The sequence below is a fragment of the Eutrigla gurnardus genome (assembly GCF_963514095.1).
Source record: "Eutrigla gurnardus genome assembly, chromosome: 8".
NCBI classification, from domain to species: Eukaryota; Metazoa; Chordata; class Actinopteri; order Perciformes; family Triglidae; genus Eutrigla; species Eutrigla gurnardus.
Window position 1 is genome coordinate 10,879,000 of NC_139922.1, and position 23,846 is coordinate 10,902,845.

The 23,846-nt window shown below is 41.4% G+C and overlaps 1 protein-coding gene across 2 annotated transcripts in view; it reads left to right on the forward strand.

Annotated features, from left to right (window-relative positions):
* Window positions 1-19,315: 19,315 nt before the first annotated feature.
* Window positions 19,316-23,846, forward strand: part of ntsr1 (neurotensin receptor 1 (high affinity)) — a 44,870-nt gene continuing 40,339 nt past the window's right edge. For both annotated transcript variants that reach the window (XM_084015284.1, XM_084015283.1), the window contains exon 1: window positions 19,316-20,066. In XM_084015284.1, coding sequence (XP_083871410.1) covers window positions 19,404-20,066 — 663 coding nt within the window. In that variant the 5' untranslated portion in view covers window positions 19,316-19,403. The remainder of the gene's footprint in view (window positions 20,067-23,846) is intronic.

Genomic DNA, 23,846 nt, shown 5'->3' on the forward strand with positions numbered 1-23,846 from the left:
GTTCCTTATAGTCCATGACTAACACAGAATTCCAATAACAAACGACCACTTGGATTTACATCAGGGAGGCCGTTTCTCTCAATCACGCTGCTCCAGGTATCTCTATTGTTGCCCACGTGCGCGTTGAAGTCTCCCAGCAGAACTATGGAGTCCCCCACTGGAGCCCCATGCAGGACTCCATTCAGGGTCTTCAAGAAGGCCGAATACTCCGAACTGCTGTTTGGTGCTATGCACCAAAACAACAGTCCAACCCTCTCGTCCCCCGGGGTAAACTCCAACACAGCAGCACTCAGCCAGGGATTTTTGAGTATCCCCTCACCCGCCCGGCGCCTCACACCTTGGTCAACTCCAGAGAAGATTAGAGTCCAACCCCTATCCAGAAGTACGGTTTCAGAACCGAGGCAGTGTATAGAGGTAAGAACCACCAGATCTAATTGGTAGCGCTCCACCTCCTGCACAAGCTCTGGCTCCTTCCCCCACAGAGAGGTGACGTTCCACTTCCCCAGAGCCAACCTCTGCTGCCCGGGTCTGGTCCGTCAAGGTCCCTGGCCTTCACTGCCACTCGTATGGCAGTGCACCTGAACCCAGCTGTTCCTCCCGCTGGTAGTGAGCCCACAGAATAGCTGAGAAAACCACATAGCTTCTTAGGGCCGTGCCTGGCCGGGCTCCATGGCAAGCCGGGGCACAGGAGACTTGCTGACAGGCCTTCTCTCTAGGCCTAGCTCCAAACGGGGGCCCCGGGTCTGGGTCACTCCGCTTATCCCTTGCTTTTTCATAGGGTCTTTGTGAATCATTCTTAGTCTGGTCCCCTCGCCTGAGACCAATTTGTCATGGGAGACCCTACCAGGAGCACAAAGCTCCGGCAAAACACAGCCCTCAGGCTCATAGGGACACTCAAACCTCTCCACCACGGTAAGGTGATGGTTCCTGGAAAAGCCCACTTGAATTGATGAAAGAGAGTAATATGACATCAGTGTTCAAGCATACATGTTGAGATAGGGTATGTTGATATGAAAAAAATAAATCAGCTCACACACTTTTACACTTCTTAAGATTCAGTCCATTCACACACATTTCAAGTGGATGTGTCACTTAAGGGTAATAGACCACAAATTACCATCCACACCACCTAATTTCTCTTAATTTTCACCACCTTCTTCCGTTCCTCTTTGTTTTCTCTCCCTTTGTAAATCAATGAAACTAGCACATCTGCCTTGAGGGTAATCACCGGGTCTTTACCACTTCTTGGTATTGATTGTTGATGCCACACATCAATACAAACACGTTTTTTAGCCATGAAATTGGATGATCACATACAGGTTAGGTTCCTTGTGGCATGACATTTTATTTGTTTATCAGTTAAATACATTCTGCACTCCCGCTGTGATATATGTGCCAGCAATGCTTTTCAGGCTTTTACCAACCAGATATCACCATTATTTCCAAGCAAAGGTTCAGCATTGAGGCATCAACTTGGAATTAGATGGGATGACTAACGGGGATCCCACAGGAGAAGGAAGAAGTCAATCAATGTTGACAGCCTGGTGGTAGCCCAGTACATGTGGTTGCTCTGGGCTTTCTTATTATATTCTTTATTTCAGTGCCAATACTTCCACTACATCAATCCGTTCTCACTCCTAACTCGTTAAATGTTGATATTAAGACAATCCCATTGGCGTCTGATACCTGATACGCACACTTTAGCATCTGTCAATGCTTCCAACTAATGCCAATGTAAACCCATCTGAACCATTTTTAGACGGCAAAGCAACATACAGTATATAAAATAAACGGTGGTCAAACAAACAGATTTTCACCCAGCTGTTCATGTCAAATTGTACTTATTTCATCGTACCTTTCTAATTACTTACGTATTTTAGTAATGCCACTATGTAGATTACATAAGTACTTACTTTTTTCATAACACACATACTCATTTTAACCCAAACATCAACACTTTCCTAACCAAGTACTCTTGTTGCCGAATTTGTCAAAATGTAGAGATGTACTACAATATATGTTAACCTTTAGGAACGCTGAAATGAATATAATATAAACAATTCAAAACCATACTGTATAGTGTGTGTGTGTGTGTGTGTGTGTGCGCGTGTATGTGTGTGTGTGTGTGTAGGGAGAAAGATTGTCATTTGGTGAGGCTGTACAACACTGTACAAAACTAACAAATGGAGGAGCAAGGAAAACAAAGAGGAAGAAATAAACATAAATAATATGAGAATGAGGAAGGGTAGGATGAAAAGAAACTGTGTATTAAGACGTGTTCAAAGGCAATATTTTACGATATGCATATATTTTAGTTTTGTATGTGTAGAGTTTCGACAAAGAGGGCCCTAGTCTTAGAAATTGTCTGGGACAATAACATGTGCATCACCCAACACAGTACTACGACAGCGTATTAGGGCCAAGTATGAAAAAAAAATTTACGGACCCGGGGGAGCGGGGTAATATTTCAAGAAAAATGACGCAGATTTATGAAATTAAAGTGGCAAATTACGAGAAAAAACTTGCAGATTTACGAGTTTAAAAAGTGGCAAATTTACGAGAAAAAAACTTGCAGATTTACGAGTTTAAAAAGTGGCAAATTTATGAGAAAAAAGTCGGAAAAATAGTGTTTTGTTTTTTTCAAGCAACCTCAACACAACCGGCATTTATGCTAGCTAACTTCCCATGAATGTCGCTTTTATCTTTCTAATTAATCCATCCCAACGTGTTACAACACTTTGCTAAGGTCCTTAGGGTGATGGCTGTTGTTGGTTAATTTTACATGGGCCAAATTGTCATCTTATGGGTGTTTGTTGATCGGGTGATCAAAAAATAAAAGCGACATTCATGGGAAGTTAGCTAGCATAAATGCCGGTTGTTAGCATCAGCGTCTGTGGTTGTGTTGAGGTTGCTTGAAAAAAACTAAACACAATTTTTCGCGTAAATTTGCCACTTTTTAAACTCGTAAATCTGCAAGTTTTTTCTTGTAAATTTGCCACTTTTTAATCTCATAAATCTGCAAATCTCGAAATATTACCCTGCTCCCCCGGGTCCGTAATTTTTTTTTTTTTCATACTTGGCCCTAATACGCCGTTGTACAGTATGCATGTTTACATACATGGTTGTGTTTAAAAATGATTATAACATTTAAATAATACACATCAGAACTTTAGAAGTGAAAAAGAAATATGCTGTAAAAGCTCCTCTCCAAATGTGTGACCTAGCTGATGCACAGACTTTGCCCAACTACACACAGACTAATGGTGGATGGAAGGACAGCACACACAGCATGCTTCAGGAAACAACACCACAGACTAGTTTGTATTCACCCAGCAAACTGAAAGTAAAAAAAATAAAGATTTCTTTCAGAGTTCTTGTTGTCTATTGCTGCTTTTTTGGGGCTAAAATGAAACATCCACATTTTGTTACAGCTGCACTATGATTGGTTCATTTATCCAGGCCTTTCTTACAGTCAAGCAGGCCGTGTGTAGCTCTGGCAGTTGTTGCGCAAGTGTCATTTTCAGTTATGTGACAGACACACTGATGGTAGAGAGCTGGTTAATATACAACTACAACAAGCTGTTCTGTGCTTATCAGGGAGACATCAGTAAGCTGGGAAGAAAAACGTCTCCTTAGTGTGCCATCTATCTCTCTCTCTAGACCATCTGTTTAAGTATGTGGATGATATGGCCCTGGTTGCCTTATTAAAGAAGGGGGACATAGTCAGAGAGGAAGTATATAGAGCACATGTGTCATCTCTCCAGAAGTGGTGCGACGAAAATTCCTTAGAGATCAATGTAACAAAAACACAGGAACTTGTTTTTCATGAAAAGGATCCTGTGCAGCCCCTTATAATTAGGGGACAAATTGTAGAGGTAGTAGACAAGTTCAAATATCTAGGTACATATATTGATTGTAACCTAAATTTCAGTGAAAACACACACTATATTTTTAAAACCTGTAACCAACGTCTACATCTATTGCGCAAGCTCAACTCCTTTAGAGTGAGTAAGCACATTATGGAAACCGTTTATAAGAACCTGATAGAGGGCATTCTAACTTTTAACATGGCAATGTGGTATGGTAATCTAAACATTAAAGGAAGAAGCAAGCTGCAGAGAATAGTAAACCTTGCCTCAAAAATCATAGGGACAAGACAGAAACAATTAAGTTGTATGTATGAGGAAGTGCTTAGGAAAAAAGCTGTCAAAATAGCAAACGATCCCTCTCATCCACTCAATAGGGAGTTTGAACTTCTTCCCTCTGGTAGACGTTACAAAGTGCCAAGGGCAAATCGTAACATTTTTAAAAATTCCTTTATTCCTAATGCAATTGAGGCACTGAACACCATGCCCCGTTGATGTGTTGTAATGTAACTGCCACTGCTGTCCTGCTTTTTGCCCTGAAGATGTCTGTGTGTAAGTGTTGTTGTTGTTGTTGTTGTTGTTGTTGTTGTTGTCCTGCTTGTTGTTGTTATGAGACCAAAAACAAATTTCCACACCGTGGACAATAAATGAAACTAACTAACTAACTAACTAACTAACTAACTAACTAACTAACTAACTAACTAACTAACTATCCCTGAGTAGAACACATAACATCTGACATGTTCAGGTGTATCAGGTATGTGATCTCACAGCAATGGGGAAAATCAAACACTAGCCTATGTACCATACAGAAAAGATATAACATTTTAGCATCTAAAGATGTTTGCACAATGAATACCTATCGAAACAACACTTTATGGGAATATGCTCTGAAATATTAAAGGTCATTTACACTGAGTCTGATTTTTTTAGTCCTAAATTGTCGAACGTTAAAAAACAAATGAGACCGCTAAACTATCGCCCATCATAAAAGTTTTCCCAACAGGTTCAATTTTCTGCGTTTTTCGCATCTGTCAAAGAGCGATTGGAGAGTTGTTTGACCACTCAGAGCCACTGTATAGTCCATATGTAAGAGCCAATGTATTGTTTGATCCTGTATGTTACATAAGTGCATGGTAAAGGCACTGGAGCAGAAGTACATTTTCACACAAAATGGCACTATGACATAGTGTGAGTTTCTTGACTTGCAAAAGTATCTTTTAAATTGACAAACATCCATCCATCCATCCATCCATCCATTGTCTACCGCTTATCCTGTATTCAGGGTCACTGGAGCCGATCCCAGCTGTCATTGGGCGAAGGCAGGGTACACCCTGGACAGGTCGCCAGTCTATCACAGGGCCGACATGTAGAGACAGACAACCATTCACACTCACATTCACACCTACGGGCAATTTAGAGTTTTCAATCAACCTATCCCCATCCTGCATGTGTTTGGACTGTGGGAGGAAGCCAGAGAACCCGGAGAGAACCCACGCTTACACGGGGAGAACATGCAAACTCCGCACAGAAGGAACCTGGGCCGACCAGGGAATCAAACCCAGGACCCTCTTGCTGTGAGGCGAGAGTGCTACCCACTACACCACCGTGTAGCCCTTGACAAACATCAAATGTGTAATTCATTGTCCAATTCAAACAGGATGCAAAAATGATTTGCCTCTCATTTTTTCCCCAAAATGCAGTCCCATGGGGAACACAGGAAAGGGCATGACTAATCAGTAAGGCCTTTACAACCTTGGCAGCTTGACGAATAAACAACACGCAAATACTGTATGTCTCAGGCTTTTAATGTGAAAGGTAAAAATGGAAGAAGTGGATCTGTCTGTAGTGCCATTGTCAAACGTTGAAAGTTTTCCTTTCATATAATCACTTGTTTTATTAGGAGATGGAGGATGCCTGCTGGGTAATGGCACCACTCCCCAACCCTCAGACTCACCAGACAGTGTCCTTCAATTGGTGACACTCGTACACCCACCGGCGTCTTAAAAGGATGCTGGATCTGTTGGGACACCGAAGGTCGCAGGCTGCTTTAAAAGAAGAGGAACAGCTGATAAATTGTTTTTTATTATTGCAAAAGCATTGGAGAGCCTGTGGACCAAATTGTTTTCAATCTTTGGGCATCTTTTCATCATTTAAGAACGGCCTTCTCCGGGTCACACAACATCGCCATAAACCATAGCAGTAGTAGCAGTAGTCTAAACCAAGATGGTACTAACTTACATTACTCCGATCAATTTTGACTCGACCAATTACTTTTGTTCTAACCTTTCACAATAAAAGCTTATACAATATATGTAGAAGAAAATACAAAATGCCAATTTCTTCATATTTCTTTATCAAAATCAGATTTGTTTTTTGTAATGAAAAACAAAATTTGATATATATACTTACATCAGCTAGTATTGACCAATTTTAACCAATAATATCAATTATCAATCTGCAAATTCAGCTCTGCACAGAGCGAGAGAAGCTAATGAGATCATCTTTTAAATTATCAAATCAAATTCCTCCAAGCATTCCTCCATGTCCTGCCTGTCTATCTGGTTTAACACAGAATAACGTCACGATACGGATACTCTTGAAATGCCGTTTCAGCTCGACTTCAAAAAACAAACATGAAACAGATTTTTGTTAAACATGCAACAATCCACTGAGGTACCATTTCAGAATACTGATGAATACACATTTTGTCATCACACAATCAAAACATGAATCACTTGAGTGACAACTTTAAGTGTGTTCTGATTTGAATGATTATTCAAACAACACTTCAAACAACACTTCACACACATTTTGGACATCACCATGTGAATTGTCAAGCAACACTGGCTAAACAACCATTTGACAAATTGGTGTGAGAACGGGCCACATAGTCGGCACGTCAAGATGTTGGGGGTTTGGTGCCTCAGGTCCAATAACTGGCACGTGCAGCTACAAGTCCACACTCACAAGTCCAATTCCCCAGCCAAGCCCCTACAGACTTTATCAGTGTCAGATACAAGAACACACACAGGTGGCAATTAACAGAGATTGTTGATATATATAATCATCAAAATCTTCTGCAACGCACAGACCAAAGCAACCTGAGAGGTCTATCTAATTACGCACAGGGTACATACAAAGTAATTACTCTCCTCTCAGGGGCAAAGTGTCACAAATTTGTGCAATGGGCCAACAACTGAGACAATAACCTCATTAACACATACTGATGATGTTGATATAAAAGTGATCAGCTGGAGATTTATTCACATCGCCTCCTGCCCAGCTGAGAGACACCAGGAGCATAAAAATCATGGTGGTGTTAATTGCTCAATACATGTTTATCTGTTCAACACTGTCAAATGCTTTCAGTGGCAAACCAAACAAGTCAATAATAAGAATAGTTTTCAGCGCTTACGTACTGTAGATGTTGATGTTCTGTCCCACAATGTATCACCTAACCCAAGATAAAAACATAAACATTGCACCACATATCTGCATTCAACACAGATTTTCCTGTATAGGTGTCAATCAATCACTGTGTTCCTGTCAAGGCCGCTGCTATGACGAAAGCGGTTCCCTCTGAACATCTAACATCTAAAGATATCACATTAAGACAGCCAGATAGTAATACTAAAGCTGTGAGAGAATGTATCAGCCAGCCGTTTGGCCAGCAGCCTGCACTCGACACTGACAATGACAAAAACCTTGTGATGAGTTTTAAAAAGGTATACCAATGCAATCTTTTATTTAAAGATTGTGGTCATGTGATTTTCATTATGTTGCTGCTGTCTGAGTTGCGTGAGTCCTTGGGTAGCTCAGGCTGCTCACTGATGACATTGAAGGTAGGCATGTTTCCCTGCTCCCATGCCAGGTTTTTCAACAGGCACGTGTTTTTCACCCAACGTTAGTGATGGAGAGTAAAATCTTTTTTGGGTGGATTTTACCTTGCAGGTAACTGTGCCTTCACCGGACAAGGCTCACATCTCCCAGAAATGGGTTGACCAAACAAGTTCCCAGCTCCATTATTGTTTTTTATTTTTATTTTTATTATTCGTGAACGATTTCCTAAATGTTCACAAATTTGGGCTTTTTATAGATTCCCCCCTCCCCCCATGATACCCTTTTTTATTATATTATATTATATCATATATTATATATATATATATATATATTATAAAAGAAGAGTACTTAAATGTGACATGTATTGTTGTACCTCGATGAGAAGTATTTTTTATCGGGTATATTATATAAAGTAAAATATACTCAACGTTAGTGATGGTGTTACGAATGTCTCGGTTTGGGGGATCAAAATTATTACACCCAGTATTAGATGGACTGTGATGACATTTGTACAGATGCTCATGGTGTGAGGTAAATCCTCAAAAACATTGGTGATCTTCAGGCATTTCATCTAGCGCCACCAGCAGGTACCAGTTTTGACTTATCCTTCATCCTTATTCATCATCATCAAGATGTTTTGGCACACGTTTTGGTACAGACCTTCATGTTTCACCTGAACACAGAGGTAAACTTTCATCCAAGTACACATTGTCATTCTGATGTCAACCATTGGTTTGTGGGCTATGGATTTGAAGCCTAGAGTTTGGCATTTTTGTCATCGCCATCTTGGAATTTTTGCAACACGTGAACAGACCATATTTGTACTGCGGAGGAGTGACGGGTGGATCTGATGAACACAAGCAGCAGAGTGGCACCCTGAGTAGCAACCTTACTGGATCTGGATCCATCTTACTTCTGGTGAGAAGCTGTCAACAAAGTTAGCTAATTACATTGGTAGCGTGATAGCTATGGTACCTAGAACCATTTCTTAATATTTGTTCCAGTTTTATTATTCTTCACGAGTCAACATCACAACACATTGGCATTTTGAGTTTGCGTGCGTGTGCTTATGATTGCATAATCCTTGTGTGGTACTTTTTTCATGTGAAAATTCGATTGAAATATTATTTCCTGCAGTATTACAGCAGAACAAAAATACATTAAAATGCATTACACCATTCAATTATAAGCTCCCTTTCCTATCCTAAGTACTTTCAGTGAAACGTAGGCCATGTTCAGTCAGGAAGACTTTTATTTTTTCTGTCGCCACCAAGCCTGGATACCAACGCTGTGCCTGGGAGCATCGCAGGGCTGTCGGCGGGTTTGTTGTCTGTATCGGGGACTGATAAGCTACAAACAATTCAACGAATGCTCCGATTGGCGTTAATGTCGCTTCATATAATTCACATGAAGTTGCAAATCCAATGTCAACAGGAAACACATAAATCCTGCTATCCACAAGAACATGAAGTGGGATGTCTTTTGAACTGTCAATCATTCAAGAGCAGTCTAAGATCCAAAAACGAAGCCAAAGGGCCTTTTGGGAGGGTTTTTCAATATAAAAAGCATTAAATCGAAAAGTTACCAAATTCATCATCTTTTACTGGATTCTAATTTAGACTTATCCGAAACCTGGCTTCACAAAAATTCCCCAACAGCAGCATTAAACATCCCTGGTTTAAAATTTTACTGGAGTGATAGAAAGGGCAAAAGGAGATGGATTTATGATTTATGTGAAAGACTATTCAGTGTTATGAAATTCGATCGTCCAGCTGCGTTGTATTGCAAGGTATTTGTTTGAAAAGGGTTTTATCACCACAGATGTCCTTTGTTATTATTGTAATTTACCACCCTCCCTCTTCACAGTAATAGTAACAGTAATTTATGTGAGAAATTTGAGAACATATTAAAGGAATGTCATTTTAGCAAAGATTATTATGGGAGATTTTAATATCAACTTGGAGGACACGTCATCAACAATCTCAAACAGAGAACTGATAAGCTTGACCTCATGCAGCTGATTAGTGGGCCCACAAGAATAACTAACTCCAGCTAAATTGATTTAATATTATGATTTGAATATATATGATTTACCTCAGAGAATTGTAAAATCGTTTAACATGCTAACTGGTCTCTCTGACCGCAATCTGACATTGGTGGCCAGAAAATTAACCAATAAGAGAGGCATTCTGGCAGGGCATATGAATCCTTTGGAATTCCCAAAAATAAACAAAGTAATTTCAGTGACTTTGAACAAATTGAATGGAATACACAAACACTGTCCCTTGGACTAATGCGAACATCTTAAAGCTGATGAAAGAGTGCAATTTTGTCCTAAAAATTGCAACTTTAACCAAGTCCAGCCATGAGGAACAACTTCTCCATTTTGAGGAACAAGGTGGTAAAGACATTTTTTTGTGACCATAATTGAAAAGGCAAGCGATAATTCTAAAACCATTTGGAAGCAGTTAAAAAAATCAACAGGACCTATCAATAAAGAACGGATACCACTCCAACTGAATTTAAATGGGAAGCTTACAAAGAATATAACTGGAGTGATGGAAGCTTGCAATGACTGCCATTGCTTAATGTTTTGCATCTGTATCAGAGATATGTGCTATAAACACAATGGAGCCGGCTTTCAACTTCAGGAATGTCACTGAATCAGAGGTTATGAGAACAATTGGATCTTTTAGACCAGGTGTGTCAAACTGATCCAGTAAAGGGCCGCTGTGGCTGCAGGTTTCCATTCCAACCAAGCAAGAACACACCTGATCCAACCAATCAAGGTGTGAAGGCAAATCAGGTAGGTGAATAAGTCGAGTCAGGTGTGTTCTTGCTTGGTTGGAATGAAAACCTGCAGCCACAGCGGCCCTTTACTGGATCAGTTTGACACACCTGTTTTAGACCATCTAGAGCTAATGATATTTTTTAGCATGGATGCAGTTATGCTCAATGAGCTCAGTGCAACACTTACTAATCCAATAACTATATTATTAATCTCACAATCTGCCAGGGAATGTTTCCAAGTGTTTGGAAGTCGACTGTCCCCAATATTTAAAAGTGGAGTTCCCCATTCTACAAGCAATTACAGACCAATCAGATCTATTGTATTAAAGGTTGAGGAGAAATGAGTTGAACAAATCACCAGTCATCTTAATACCAGCTTGTTTCCCTGAAACAATCAAAATCAAATTGATCACATTATATCCGTATTCAGGATAATCAAACAGCTGCTCTCCATCTATCAACTGGTGCCCCACAAGGGTCTAATTGGGACTACTGCTTTTCTCATTGTATATGAATGACTTGCCAGCTACACGTCCCTCTGACATTGCTCACAAGCAGCAAGAGGGGACTGCATTGCCTGCATGCCTGTGAGCCGCTTCCACACACCACTCTCTCTCTCCTGCTGCCCCACGCCCACCTCCACAGACATGATCATATAGGGAAATAACAACAAGTCTGATTCAACCATTTTCCCTGTGTGGCCACAGCAGATTTAAGTTCATGACAATCAAATAGAAAGTAAAGGACGAAAGGAACTAGAACAGACCGAGGGATTTTCCCTGCCCTAACATTACCCTCGCAACTTTTCTAATTTCCTGTACCTCCCAGAATCTGCCCCATCAAATTAGCTGCCTGTTTGTTTTTCACAGAAATGAATTCAGGACTCTACTGCTAAAGCATCAGCTGTACTGAAGTATGTAAACAAATCACCCGTGACTCTGACCTTCCCACATACGTCAGCTCCAACTTTGACATTTCTCTAATTCCTAACAACCGGTCTGCCGCTTCTAATGTCACAGCATCCTTGAATCAATAGCCTACAACCTCGGGGTGTTCACTGTACAAAGCAAATATGAAACACCACATTCAGACCACACGCACAGCTTTACTAATGGTCCAAACTGTCTCACTTGAGGCTCTCTCAGCTGTACTGTGTAGATCTTTTCAAATCTATCCACCATACAGTCCTTGATTAAGCATTCACATAGCAGTGGAACATTTCAGACTTCTGAAATTTCAAGTGTATGTTAATGATGCACTTGTTGAAGGAATATTAGCAGCCATCCCACCATTTCACATTAAAAGGGTCGGGCGTACTTGACTTTTCTGAGATTAACCTTGCTTTAGAGCATGTGATGAGTCAATGTTGTATTCAGAAGTCCAGATCAGAGACAGATGTGTGAGTCTGGACTACTTCACCAACACCTAACCTTGAAGAAAAATGAATAGCTTCATGTACAAAAACTTCCAAAGGCTTCACTGGAGATGGTTAGTGTTGAAGGCAATAGAGTTTATTCTCAAAGAGTTTAAACCCAAACTGGCTCCGCAACAGAATTGAAAACAGAGCATTGTGCTCCAGTCACAAAAGCCCAAGCTTTCCATTTTACTTCTGGTGGATTCACCACCTATGTTCTGATTAATCTATCATTAATCTGGAAACAATGGTAACACACTTTTCGAAATTGGGCATCTTGCATCCTCATGACCTCTGTGGGCCAGTTTTTGGTGTCTGGACCTCTCTTGTATACATAATATAAACATAATTTCCAGAGTATATTTTCCAAAAACTTTGGTTTTCATACTATTACCAAATTTCTGATTTCTATGCGATTATATAATTCCTTGAATCACGCAATCCTAATATCAGAGATATGATGGTTAATTCAAAAACAAAAGTTTATCTCAGGAGACCTTTCACATCGAGCAGGACTAGAACACGGTCATGGTTTGAATTCAATTAATTTCAGAGTCCCAACATAGTAAGCATATTTGTTAATAACTCCCCACTCACAGCATTATGCTCAGAGCAACGGACTCAGTTTAAAGTGCATGGAGGTTAACTTCAGGGTTGACTTTCTGCACGGGCCATGCGACAATTACATTTTTGTAATTGGTCCAGTATTGGCCCCAGAATTTGGCTGCTATGTTCGGCCTCTATAAGTGCTTGTTTTTACCACAGACATGCTAAGAACGACCGGGCAGAGGAATAAAATGGTTTTATTACCTTACGCTTAGTCAGTTTGTTATTGTATCTAACCAAATCCCACTCAAAGTCTCTTTCTGAAATCTCATCCACATTGTAGAAATCAACTAAATATTCAGCTGACATTGACAATCTTTTACATAGTACTAAGCTTAAAAGTTTCTGTTCCCCACTAATAGTCACTATCTAAGCCTGTCAGTAGCAAAAACAAGCACTTTTAGTGGACGCTCACAATACTGTACCAATTTCAAAAATGTTTGTCCCCATTAGTCACTAAAGCAAGGGGAAATAGAGTCCAGGTAGAAAATATGTTTATAGATATTTCAGTCTGGACCAAAGTGGTGGATTGATCCATACATCGACACACAATGCAGCAAAAGCAGCTTCAGTCCTCCATCGATCTCCAACCAGAATGCGTTCAGTATACAGTATTGAGTGTAGGTCACCCATGTTGTGGCAGAGCCCAACGCACAATCTTTTTTTTTTTTTTTTTTTAATTCTGCCTGCTCCCACAAGGTGCATGAACATTGAAATCAGAAACATTTACCCTTTTAATGCACATACATCCTATCTGTTTGTTTTTTACAATGTATAAAATAAAACAATCAAAAATGATATACAGCCCCAGTGTTATAGCTCTGATGTTATGCATCGTCAACACTGATGACCCATGGCAGACCGTGGGCATGCAGCAGTGTTTCAGTGTCACGGCCTCCTCATGGACGGTAGCACTTGGATGAATGTGTTATTATTGGGCTTGTTTTCCTGGCATTTATATGAGGCCTGGAGGTCAGCAGCCTCTCAGACTGGAAGCTCAATGATTCGACTTTTGCAGCTTTCACTCACCTGGCTTTTGTGCAATTGTTGCATGCATAATAAATAACAACACTCAGATATCATCTTCAGTGACAAAATAATTTGGCATGAAAAACTGAAGGATGAAACTGTGATGAACTTTGCAGCTGAAATAATTCTTTCTCTCTGTGGACCAAATCTCAAATCAAAGCTCTTGAGTATGAATAGCATACACCCGGCTGTATATACTGAAAAATATATTCCTAAGTGAACCCACTTTTATGCAAGTTAGTGCACTGGAATTTACATTTGTAGGATTTTTACTGGGCAGTCTTTTGAGAAAGGAGGAGAGGCTGTACAATGTCCATTCATGTTACAAATCATTAAAGCCCATTAGGAACAGGTGGCTGTGGTTCCGTCCTTCTTTGCCTCAGTCCATTCTTTCTTGGACAAAGCCTTAATGACGGTAAATATTTTGAACTCTGTCAGGCAACTCCCCAGGACTGATTTTAGTTGCCTTTTTTGGTGATTCATCAATCTTTCTTCTGTTTGACCTCAGTGGTGCATTTGGCATTGCTAATCTTTTAATCTTACCATGTTCAAGACTACTTTCACACTTAGAGATGGCTTTAAACTGTATACTAAATATGACTATAATCTGGTGAAACACATCATGCTGGTATTAACATTCATATTTCTTGCCAAATTTATCAGGGCTGGAAATGGCTCAAAACTCTTTTATCTTGCAAAGCCAATTCTGTGATAGAGTTGACTTTTTGGGACTAATCTATGTCATGAAATAAAAGTATGAATGAGAATGGGGATGAGGTTAAATGATGGATGATTACTATAGTAATGAAGCTCTAAGCATTACAGGAGTGAGGATGGGGGTTTAAAAGAAGTGTGCTGGGAAAGTCTGGCAGGAGCTATCACTTTGCATTGTGGAAAGTGTTTTGTTTTGAATCCATTCAGTCCACGGGGAGCATTAAAACAGAAAAGAGTTTTGCTAACAACAAAAATACTTTTGTTTAATTTCAGTTAGTAATTTGGCTTTTGGCTCATTAACTTAGACTTTCATTCTGAACTTTCCCCTCAGATGTCTTTATATGTACTACATGGCATGTTTGTTTTAAACTGCAAAGGAAATGACTGTAAATGAGGAATTCAGATTAGATAGCATTTCTTCAGTCATTTGACCAGAGAACCATTTATCTTACATTGCTGCTGCTGTCAGGTGAAAACAAAGTCAAGGAACTTTCATTGTTTGTCACACGGTACAGTTATATGTGGATTGCTAGGCACATAAATGTTTTCTTTGCCGGTTATTTTTCAAGGCTGTAAGTCACTCTGACAGAGTAAGAGGCACCAGGTGGAAAATCCACATTCTTCAAGAGCATACAAATTTGGGGCAATTCATTATGTAACGCTACTAAAATGCAGCCTCTGTATTACACAAACATGCAGACAATTACATTTTTGCACACAGATTTAGACCCAAATGCAAATGCAGGCAAGAAGGTGACTGCAACAAATATAAAGACCCAGTCTAAAGGCAGGCAACTGAAGAAAATCCAGAAAATCACAGAAACATGTACTTAGTTTGAACAGGACACAAATAGCAGTGTCCGGGGTGCTTTCTTTGAGCCGTGCACCACCCAATGAGTTCTGTGGACTCGTTTGACATGAATACATGAAAAGTTATTCAGAAAATATATTAACGCTTAAGAGAGCAGCCAAGGTGGGAAAACTGGGGAGTAGGGGAGGAGGTATTTTAAGAGGCTTAACAATTTCTTAAACAGAGAAGAAAACGGTGGACAGACAAAGGGGTTGGAAAAATATTCTCCAAACACTGAATGATTAAATGAATCGCTACGGATGAAAAAAATTTTTTATTGGCCTGTAGGTAACAATTGAATCATTGTGTTAGAGGTGTTCATTACATAAAATACTTATTCATAATTACACATTGTATGAATAGACACTCAATTCTATGATCAGGCCTATTTATTTTATCGTTCATTCTGTGGCCATCATCACTAAGATTGCTTTTTTCCCTTTTTTTGGATCAATCAATCACACCTCTTTCAAGGAATGCAGCACGCCTACTACAAAACAAACCTTTTGAAATATTCCCTCTAAATTACTACTGAAGCTCAGGAGCCCCCAAAATATTTGCAACGAATAAATGGACACATTTACCAAATGGACTGCTGAAGAGTGATGGGTGAATCTGATGAACATCTGACTGCATCTGGCTTCTGGTATGAACCTGTTAACAAAGTTGGTTTCATTATTCAAGGTCAACTATACAGCTAGGGGCTGCACGGTGGTGTAGTGGGTAGCGAGAGGGTCGCGGGTTCGATTCCCGGGTCGGGCCCGGGTCCCTTCTGTGTGGAGTTCTCCCCATGTAAGCGTGGGTTCTCTCCGGGTTCTCCAGCTTCCTCCCACAGTCCAAAGACATGCAGGATGGGGATAGGTTCATTGATGACTCTAAATGTCCCGTAGGTGTGAATGTGAGTGTGAATGGTTGTTTGTCTCTACATGTCGGCCCTGTGATAGACTGGCGTCCTGTCCAGGGTGAACTCTGCCTTCGCCCAATGACAGCTGGGATCGGCTCCAGCCCCCCCGCGACCCTGAATACAGGATAAGCGGTAGACAATGGATGGATGGAACTATACAGCTAATTGTTAAAGTAATCTTAGTAATTTGAGCGCTGTTGTGAGGCTGTGGTAGGCGCCTGTCAATCACAAGGTAGCCTGCGCTAAATCTGCTTAATGATCTTTTTGACTCTAAATGGACCATAATCTACAAAATGAACATCATGATGAATAAAAAAATACATTAAAACTAACGATTGAGACACGTTTACAAGATTTACTGAGATAATAAATCAAGAATAATTTTCTCATAGACTTCTGTGCAATTGGACATCTTTTTGTTGGCCAGTAGAGAGAATGTAAGTTTAAGGCATCATATTTATGGTACTGCAAATATACTGTATGTATACATCCACTTATTCTTAACTGCAACTGGAAACAGGCCAAACAGTGACCGGCTGACAGTTATCACAAGTAATGCTGTATGTTGTATTCCTCTGTGACAGCTGTCAGCTAAACACATTGAGCTCGGAAATCGACCCCAAGGCCTGAAACATGAAGAGATTTCCTATTTATCAAAAAGGGTATTTCCTCACAGTATGAAGAATATCACCAGCAGGTTGTTGATCCCATATTATACTGAAGCACATAAACACAACCATGCATTAATGTGTGACAGTAGGTGTGTGCACGCAACACATGACTGATAACGAGCTCCAAGGCACAGACGTCCCCACTTGAAGAGTCCAAATGATAAAAGAACACTTCAAGGTTCAGGTTGGAATCAGGTTTAGGTTATGTTGTCATTCAGGCATTTAGTTGTTATGGTTGAGGTAAGGGTAAGGGGCTAGCGAATGCATTTTGTCAATAAGTGTCATTACAAAAACAGAGACCAAAAACTTCATGTACCCGGCTGTAAACATATTTATTCTGCTGTAAAGCATGTTAACATTAGGGATCTTCAGAGATTTATTCTCAGTTTTTGGAACCAGCCTCATGTGGCCATTTTAGGAACTGCAGTTTTTTTCCTCTTTAGCCTTAACTCTTAAGCCCTGATTATGCTTCCGCGTAGTGATAACGCAACGGCAACGCAACGGCCACGCAGTTGCTTGGAGACCGTGATGGTTCTGCGTTGGGTTTACGTGTCGAAATGCAATTCAATGCCACACCGGGAAAGGGCGCTATGTTTTTTGTAAAGACTGACCGACCGACCGAGACTCTTGACGTATATCCTTGTTAGCCTCGTTATAGCGTATTTGTTTACTTTCCGGCTTTAAACGTCCACATTTTTTCAGAACTTGGTGTTTTATTTCTTTGTGCAAAAGCGAGAAGGTGCAAACAATAAAAGTAGCCTTTTAAAAGTTTAAATGGCGGTGTTTATGAGTGGAAACCGGATAGCGGTCTCCAGCGGATGTAGTTAGCGGACCAATCACAGCCAAAGCCGCTGCGTTGGCGTTGCGTCGCCTCGACGCGCGTCTAGGATTTTTGGGAGGCACACGTCAGGCCCTTGCGTTGGACGTAAGGGGGTCCGCAAGGACGTAAGGGGTCCGCAAGCCCCCTTGCGTTGTGTCGACGCGGAAGCATAATTCAGCCTTTAGTTACTCTTAATCTTAATGTTTCTATCATGCAGGTTGCCACATGGTCCGGACCAAGCACCTGTGAGCTGGGAACGAAGACAGGTTGGAAAATCTGCTCAAAACAATTTCACAACCAAAAACAGACCAAACCTACTTGTCATTAGAAAGAAAAATTGACAGTAATATATCTATATCTGGGGCCATATTCATAAAGCTTCCTAATGCAAAGGGTTGCTCCTTGTGACAGAAAAAAAAATCCTTTTTAAAATAAAAATGTATTCACAAGGCATCTTAGCGCTTAAGAGAGCTCCTAAGCAGAAAAACTGTTACCAAACCCAAAGCATTTTTTTATTTCAAACAAACCATGACTTCAGAATTTGTTTTACAAATTGTTTTATTTATACTTAGTTACTGCGGCATCCTTTTTCTCCAGTTATTGCAATTAAATCACAGCAAAATGTTTTGTTTTCAGTGCATACCGCTGTTTGATGACCCGGCGTATCTGGGAACAGCAATAATGGTTATTTCAGCCATGACTGATGAAATATTGTCGATTTTTAAATGTCCACCTCCTCTCTGGCACGCCAGGCAAAGCTTTGCTTCACATTTGGTGTGAACGCACCTTTAGTAGTAAGAAGGAGGACTTTTAAGAGGCTTTACAGTTTGTTAAGCAGAGGAGAAAATGGGTAAGGGACTACAGAAACAGGCGACTACCTCCCGTTCCAAGAAGTGAAGCCAATGCATAAGTGCCTCAAACTTGCATTCTGTTCACAGCTTCACACCAGAAGCCAGATGGAGTCAGAGTAGCAGGTAGCTCGGGGTGCCACTCTGTTGCTGCTTATGTTGGTCAGATCCACCCGTTGATCCTCCGCTTTCCAAATATGGTCGATTCTGTTCACTGGTTGTAAAAGTTCCAAGATGGTGAGAGTCAAAATGCTGAAATGGGATGTCTTTGTCCACTTCTTATGTGTGTGTGTGTGTGTGTGTGTGTGTGTGTGTGTGTGTGTGTGTGTGTGTGTGTGTGTGTGTGTGTGACAACGAGAAAGTAAGAGGCGCTTTGCTGCATGGTCCCAGCAGTGGCAGCTGTGATGTAACCATTAAAGCACCATTTCCTCTCTTCACCGTCCAGTGACGTTTTCTCCACACTGAGACGGATCATTGTCAGTGAAGAAGATAAGATCTCAACTGCAGCCTCCAACGCAATAACACTGATGCACTGCTGCGGGGTCTCCAGCTGTTGCCGAACATTAGTTCTTTGCACTTCTGTGTCTTAGTGGGAGAGAGAGAGTGTGAAAGATATATATATATATATATATATATATATAGAGAGAGAGAGAGAGAGAGAGAGAGAGAGAGAGAGAGAGAGAGAGAGATCTGTGTGTCTGCGTGTGTGTTCTGGGTTTTCAGGGCTCATAAAAAGAAAGTTCACTCCACAATAAATGCTAACAAAAAAAATATCCAATTTGATGATATTTTGCGTTATTTTTAGACTCCGAGGTGAAACATGAACGGACAAAATATCAAGGGCTGCAGTCATTGAATGGATGTGCGTCATCGCAGCGGATCCAATAGCGTACACGCCTCCTGTCGTGCGGAATATAAAAGCCGCTCTCCTCCGAATTTCAAGAGACTGAACCCATTTTATTCTGACTGACATTGAAAGTGAACAACTTTCCTCTCGGTTTATTCAATCATACTTTTCCGTTTCCATGCTTCCACACATAGAGGCGGAATGGATTTAAACTTCACGCTGCCCGGACGCGACCTGTCCGCCTTGGGCGCGCTGGCGCAGAAACTCTTTGGGAATAACTCGCTCCTTCCACTTGAAAACAACACTTTCAACGCGGAGGATGAGGATCTGGAGGTGAACACGGACATTTACTCCCGGGTGATAGTCACCATCATCTACGCGGCTCTGTTCGCCGTAGGCTCCCTGGGGAACTCCATCACCCTGTACACCCTGCTGACCAAAAAGACCCTGCAGAACCTGCAGAGCACGGTGCACTACCACCTGGCCAGCCTCGCGGTCTCCGACCTGCTCATCCTCGTCCTCTCCATGCCCATCGAGCTCTACAACTTCATCTGGTTCCACCACCCGTGGATGTTCGGCGACGCGGTGTGCCGGGGTTACTACTTCCTCCGGGACAGCTGCTCTTACGCTACCGCGCTCAACATCGCCAGCCTGAGCGTGGAGCGCTACATGGCCATCTGCCACCCCTTCAAAGCCAAGAGCATCATGTCCCGAAGCCGCACCAAGAAGCTCATCAGCGCCATGTGGCTGGCGTCCTTCGCCCTCGCCTTGCCGATGCTCTTCACCATGGGCCAGAAGCTGCGTAAAGGCGAGCATGTCTGCACCCCCATCGTCTCCGATGTCACCATTAAGACCGTGCTGCAGGTGAGTGTCTTTGTCGCTGCTTTGTGTGTTGGCTTTGCGCGCATGTGTGTCCACACACACACACACACACACACACACACACACACACACACACACACACACACACACACACACACACACACACACACACACCTGGACGACAATGTTCACACCTGTCTTTAGCCCAAGCCACAAGTAGGGCATGTGGTGTAGTTGGTTCATTTACAGTGTAACGTTACATAATGCACGTGTGCCAAAGCGCTTGATAAACCGCGCGTCTTTCCGCGCAAATGTGTCTCCTAAATCCCAGTGTGCACGCACCCTGTTGATTTTCACTGGAAACTGTAAAAGTAAACTAAATCAAAGCAGAAAGGGGGTTAATGCTAATGTAATAAGATGGTTAGGCTTTAATCCTTATGTCATAAATTATGACGTTTGTCTGTGATTCCACCTCACTGCCAGGAAACTCGCACCTCCGCCAACATGAACAACACTACGCGTTCTTCTGCATACTGAGGACATTTTATCGTTTTAATATCTGGGAAAAAGGTTTGTTGGGAAGCAAATACCTGCAAAAACAAAACAAAACAAACAAAAAACAAAAAAACATGAGCAAACTTAGAGCGCACGCAGGGTGCTACAGGTGTGTATCCATGTGGATGGGTGTCCAAGCTGTGTGTTTAGAGCTGAAACCATTGGTGATTGATGCATGAGTCGATGTTTATTTTTGATTGATACATTTTGAACCATTGAAGTCATTCAATGCAAGCTAAGATTCCCAGAATATTCTATTATGGACAGTAAAAATAGAGTTAACACACTTTGGTTGCACCTCTGCAACTGTTTCCTAATCCAAACAAAGTTAGAAAATGCATACCTCCTCACTTAAGTTGTAGAATGTGAACAAAAATTCGAAATTTTATTAACAGCAATATATTGGTTTGTATCGACATCACTTTCTGATTGTCTGTCAAGCTGAACCCACACCTTTTTGATTTACAAGTATGATGTCTCCTGACAATATTATTACATTATATTATTTCATTATATTTATAAATTCATTGCATTTAACTGATACTGGGTCTGTTAAAGCACATAATGTTGCTTAAAAACACAACAGTGCAATAAAAGCACTTTCATTGTGTCACAACTATTTTTCTTCAGCTGAGGAGCTCTTGAAGATTTTGGAAATTCCTTCAGAACAGCTGTTGTGAAAATGTGTTTTTCAAAGCAGTTGGAAACAAATGTTATTATACGGTATGCTTGAATCTCTGTGACTTGAATAAAAACACATGAGAGGCAAACACTGGTGCTACTTGGACTCTCGGGAATTGAGATGGACTGTTATTTAAAATGTCCTGACATCTTACAGACAAAATGAAGAGGAATGAAAAAAATAATCATTGGCCACCCAATGTGCACAACGTGGCCCCTCCTACCTGGCTCAGTGGTGCTCGCCAGCAGGTGGCAGCAAACTCCCGATTCACTCTCGTTTTGTAATACGTTTTGTCTGCTTGGCATTTTGCTTCGCTATATTTGCGTGTTTTTTTCCAGCACTATGTCCGCCATTTTCGTAGCTATCTCTGGGATGCACGCTGGATGATTTGGTCCCTGGTAGCTACGGTTTTGTTAGAGGTCGACGTAAAGAAACCAGAAACGTCTGGAACAATACAAGAAAATACAAGCAGAGGGCCGGGACGCTGGGGGTGCTGAAAGAAAGTCAGTCTATCACGTCATACTAAAAGGTGCATGACATCCATTTTTTCACTAATTAGAATGGCCAGAATTTATATTTGATAGTTTTTTTGCACATATCTTCATCTTACTTTGATCTAAACTACACACATGTAAAGATTCAGTGCATCTGTCACACTTGCAATGCAATTGCGGTGATCTATAGATAGAAACATATAGACACCTGGTGACTCAGACTCACAAGGTGAAAACAACACCAGCATCTGGTAATAATGATGAGAACAGCCTAGACCCTGATCACAGCTCCAGACCTCCAGACCCCCTACCTGCCCATCTTCCACCCCTGGATACTCAAGCCCTGATCCAACAGTAAGGGCTCTGGCAGCTGTGTTCGAAACACTGATTGACCTGTTATTGTTGGATTTTCCACTGCTTAAGGGGACAATAAACAGATGACGATGAAGGCAGTGTGTGTACAGTAGACTAGCTTATCATCGGGCATTCGTAACTCACCGGTTCTGAAGCAGCGCTCTAAAAGAATGACAAGTAACTGATTACCCGTCATCGGCCATATTATGTGCAGCCTTTGCAGGATTTGAGATATGTATCAATAAATTACAGCACTGGTCCAGATGCTCTCAACGTACGTTCATAAACATTAAGGTTAAAAGTTGTTGGTTATAATCAGGTTATTATAATAATGCAGGACAGTGAGGATGCAGCCGAGAGAGGATCACCCTGCAGGGCTTCATATTAGACGGTAATCAAAAAATATGTTAAAATATAGTCTATATGTTTTTTTACCCCGGCTACAGTTGTTTTCCCACCCTTCCTATGCCAGGGGCCCGAGGGCCTCACACATAGCCGCACACTTGTAGTGGCTCATAAGCAATGATTGAGAGGGATTATTTCTGTATGAGTCTTTACATTGTTTCCCACTCGTGCTTTTAATGTAAAGAGCTTGTGAGCCATCAGTAAGAGAGAGAGGGAACGAGACGTGCACACACTCTTTCCACATTCTGAGCACAGCAGCCTGCTCTTGAAAAAAAAAGAAAAGAGGCTATTTCTCAAGTCTGTCCCCACTGCTCCCCCAGATGAATGGTGTTGCTCTGCGGGTCGTAGGTCCCATAAATGATTAGGCCAATCTGCCCGGCTTTGTTTGCAATGCACATACTTGGCATTGACCCAGAAGTCCCCAGTGTTGTGATTTGGGTTGCGAGAGAATTGGAAACGATTAGGTGAAGTGTTTGCTTGGATGCTCCGTCGCTGCTTTTGGCGTGGGACAAATGCAAAAGGAAATGAGACATCAGCTGCTGTGTATCAAATGTTTGCCTTTAGCTTTTGTGTCATCATTACAATCACCATCATCGCTATCATCCGCTAGAGTGTCTGCTCTGTCTGGATTTACTCAGGATGCCACGCTGATATTTTCCCATCTGTTTGTCCTTCCGTGTCTCATCTTTTGTCCGTGTTTTTTTTTTCCTGTGTGCCTCCTCTATTCATTACTCCTGTACGACAGCAACTAACTGAAGCGGTGCCAAGGCAAACGCTTGTTATCTTCCGACGCTTTCATTGAAGTTATTGGCATTTAAGAGCCCCCTCTCCAGCGAATATTCTGAGCTAGGGGAGAAACATTTTCCCATACGAGGTCTTAACCTATAGAAATCGCTTAAGACTTTGTGTTATTTTTTCCACTTCATGCTACAAAACAGAACAATAAATATGTCGGGGGAGTTGTGTCTGGGGACATCATGTGACGCACACTGCCACGGAGTGAACGATCAAATTGCTCCAATAACATTTTTGAAATGTGTTTGTTTGTTTGTGAATTATTGTATATGAATGTCGGAGGATAAGCTGGTTTGGTAGGCGTCCTGCAGCTATAGTGGGTCCCCAAACACTCTACCTGTTTTGACAACAGTGAGAGACACTGTGTGTGTGTGTGTGTGTGTGTGTGTGTGTGTGTGTGTGTGTGTCTGTGTGTGTGTGTGTGTGTGTGTGTGTGTGAGTGAGAGAGAGAGAGTGAGAGAGAGAACAAGTGGGAGGAAGGAGGGGGCCTGATCCTGTGTGGATTGACTGGAGCAGGATGCACTGCTGGGTTAGGAG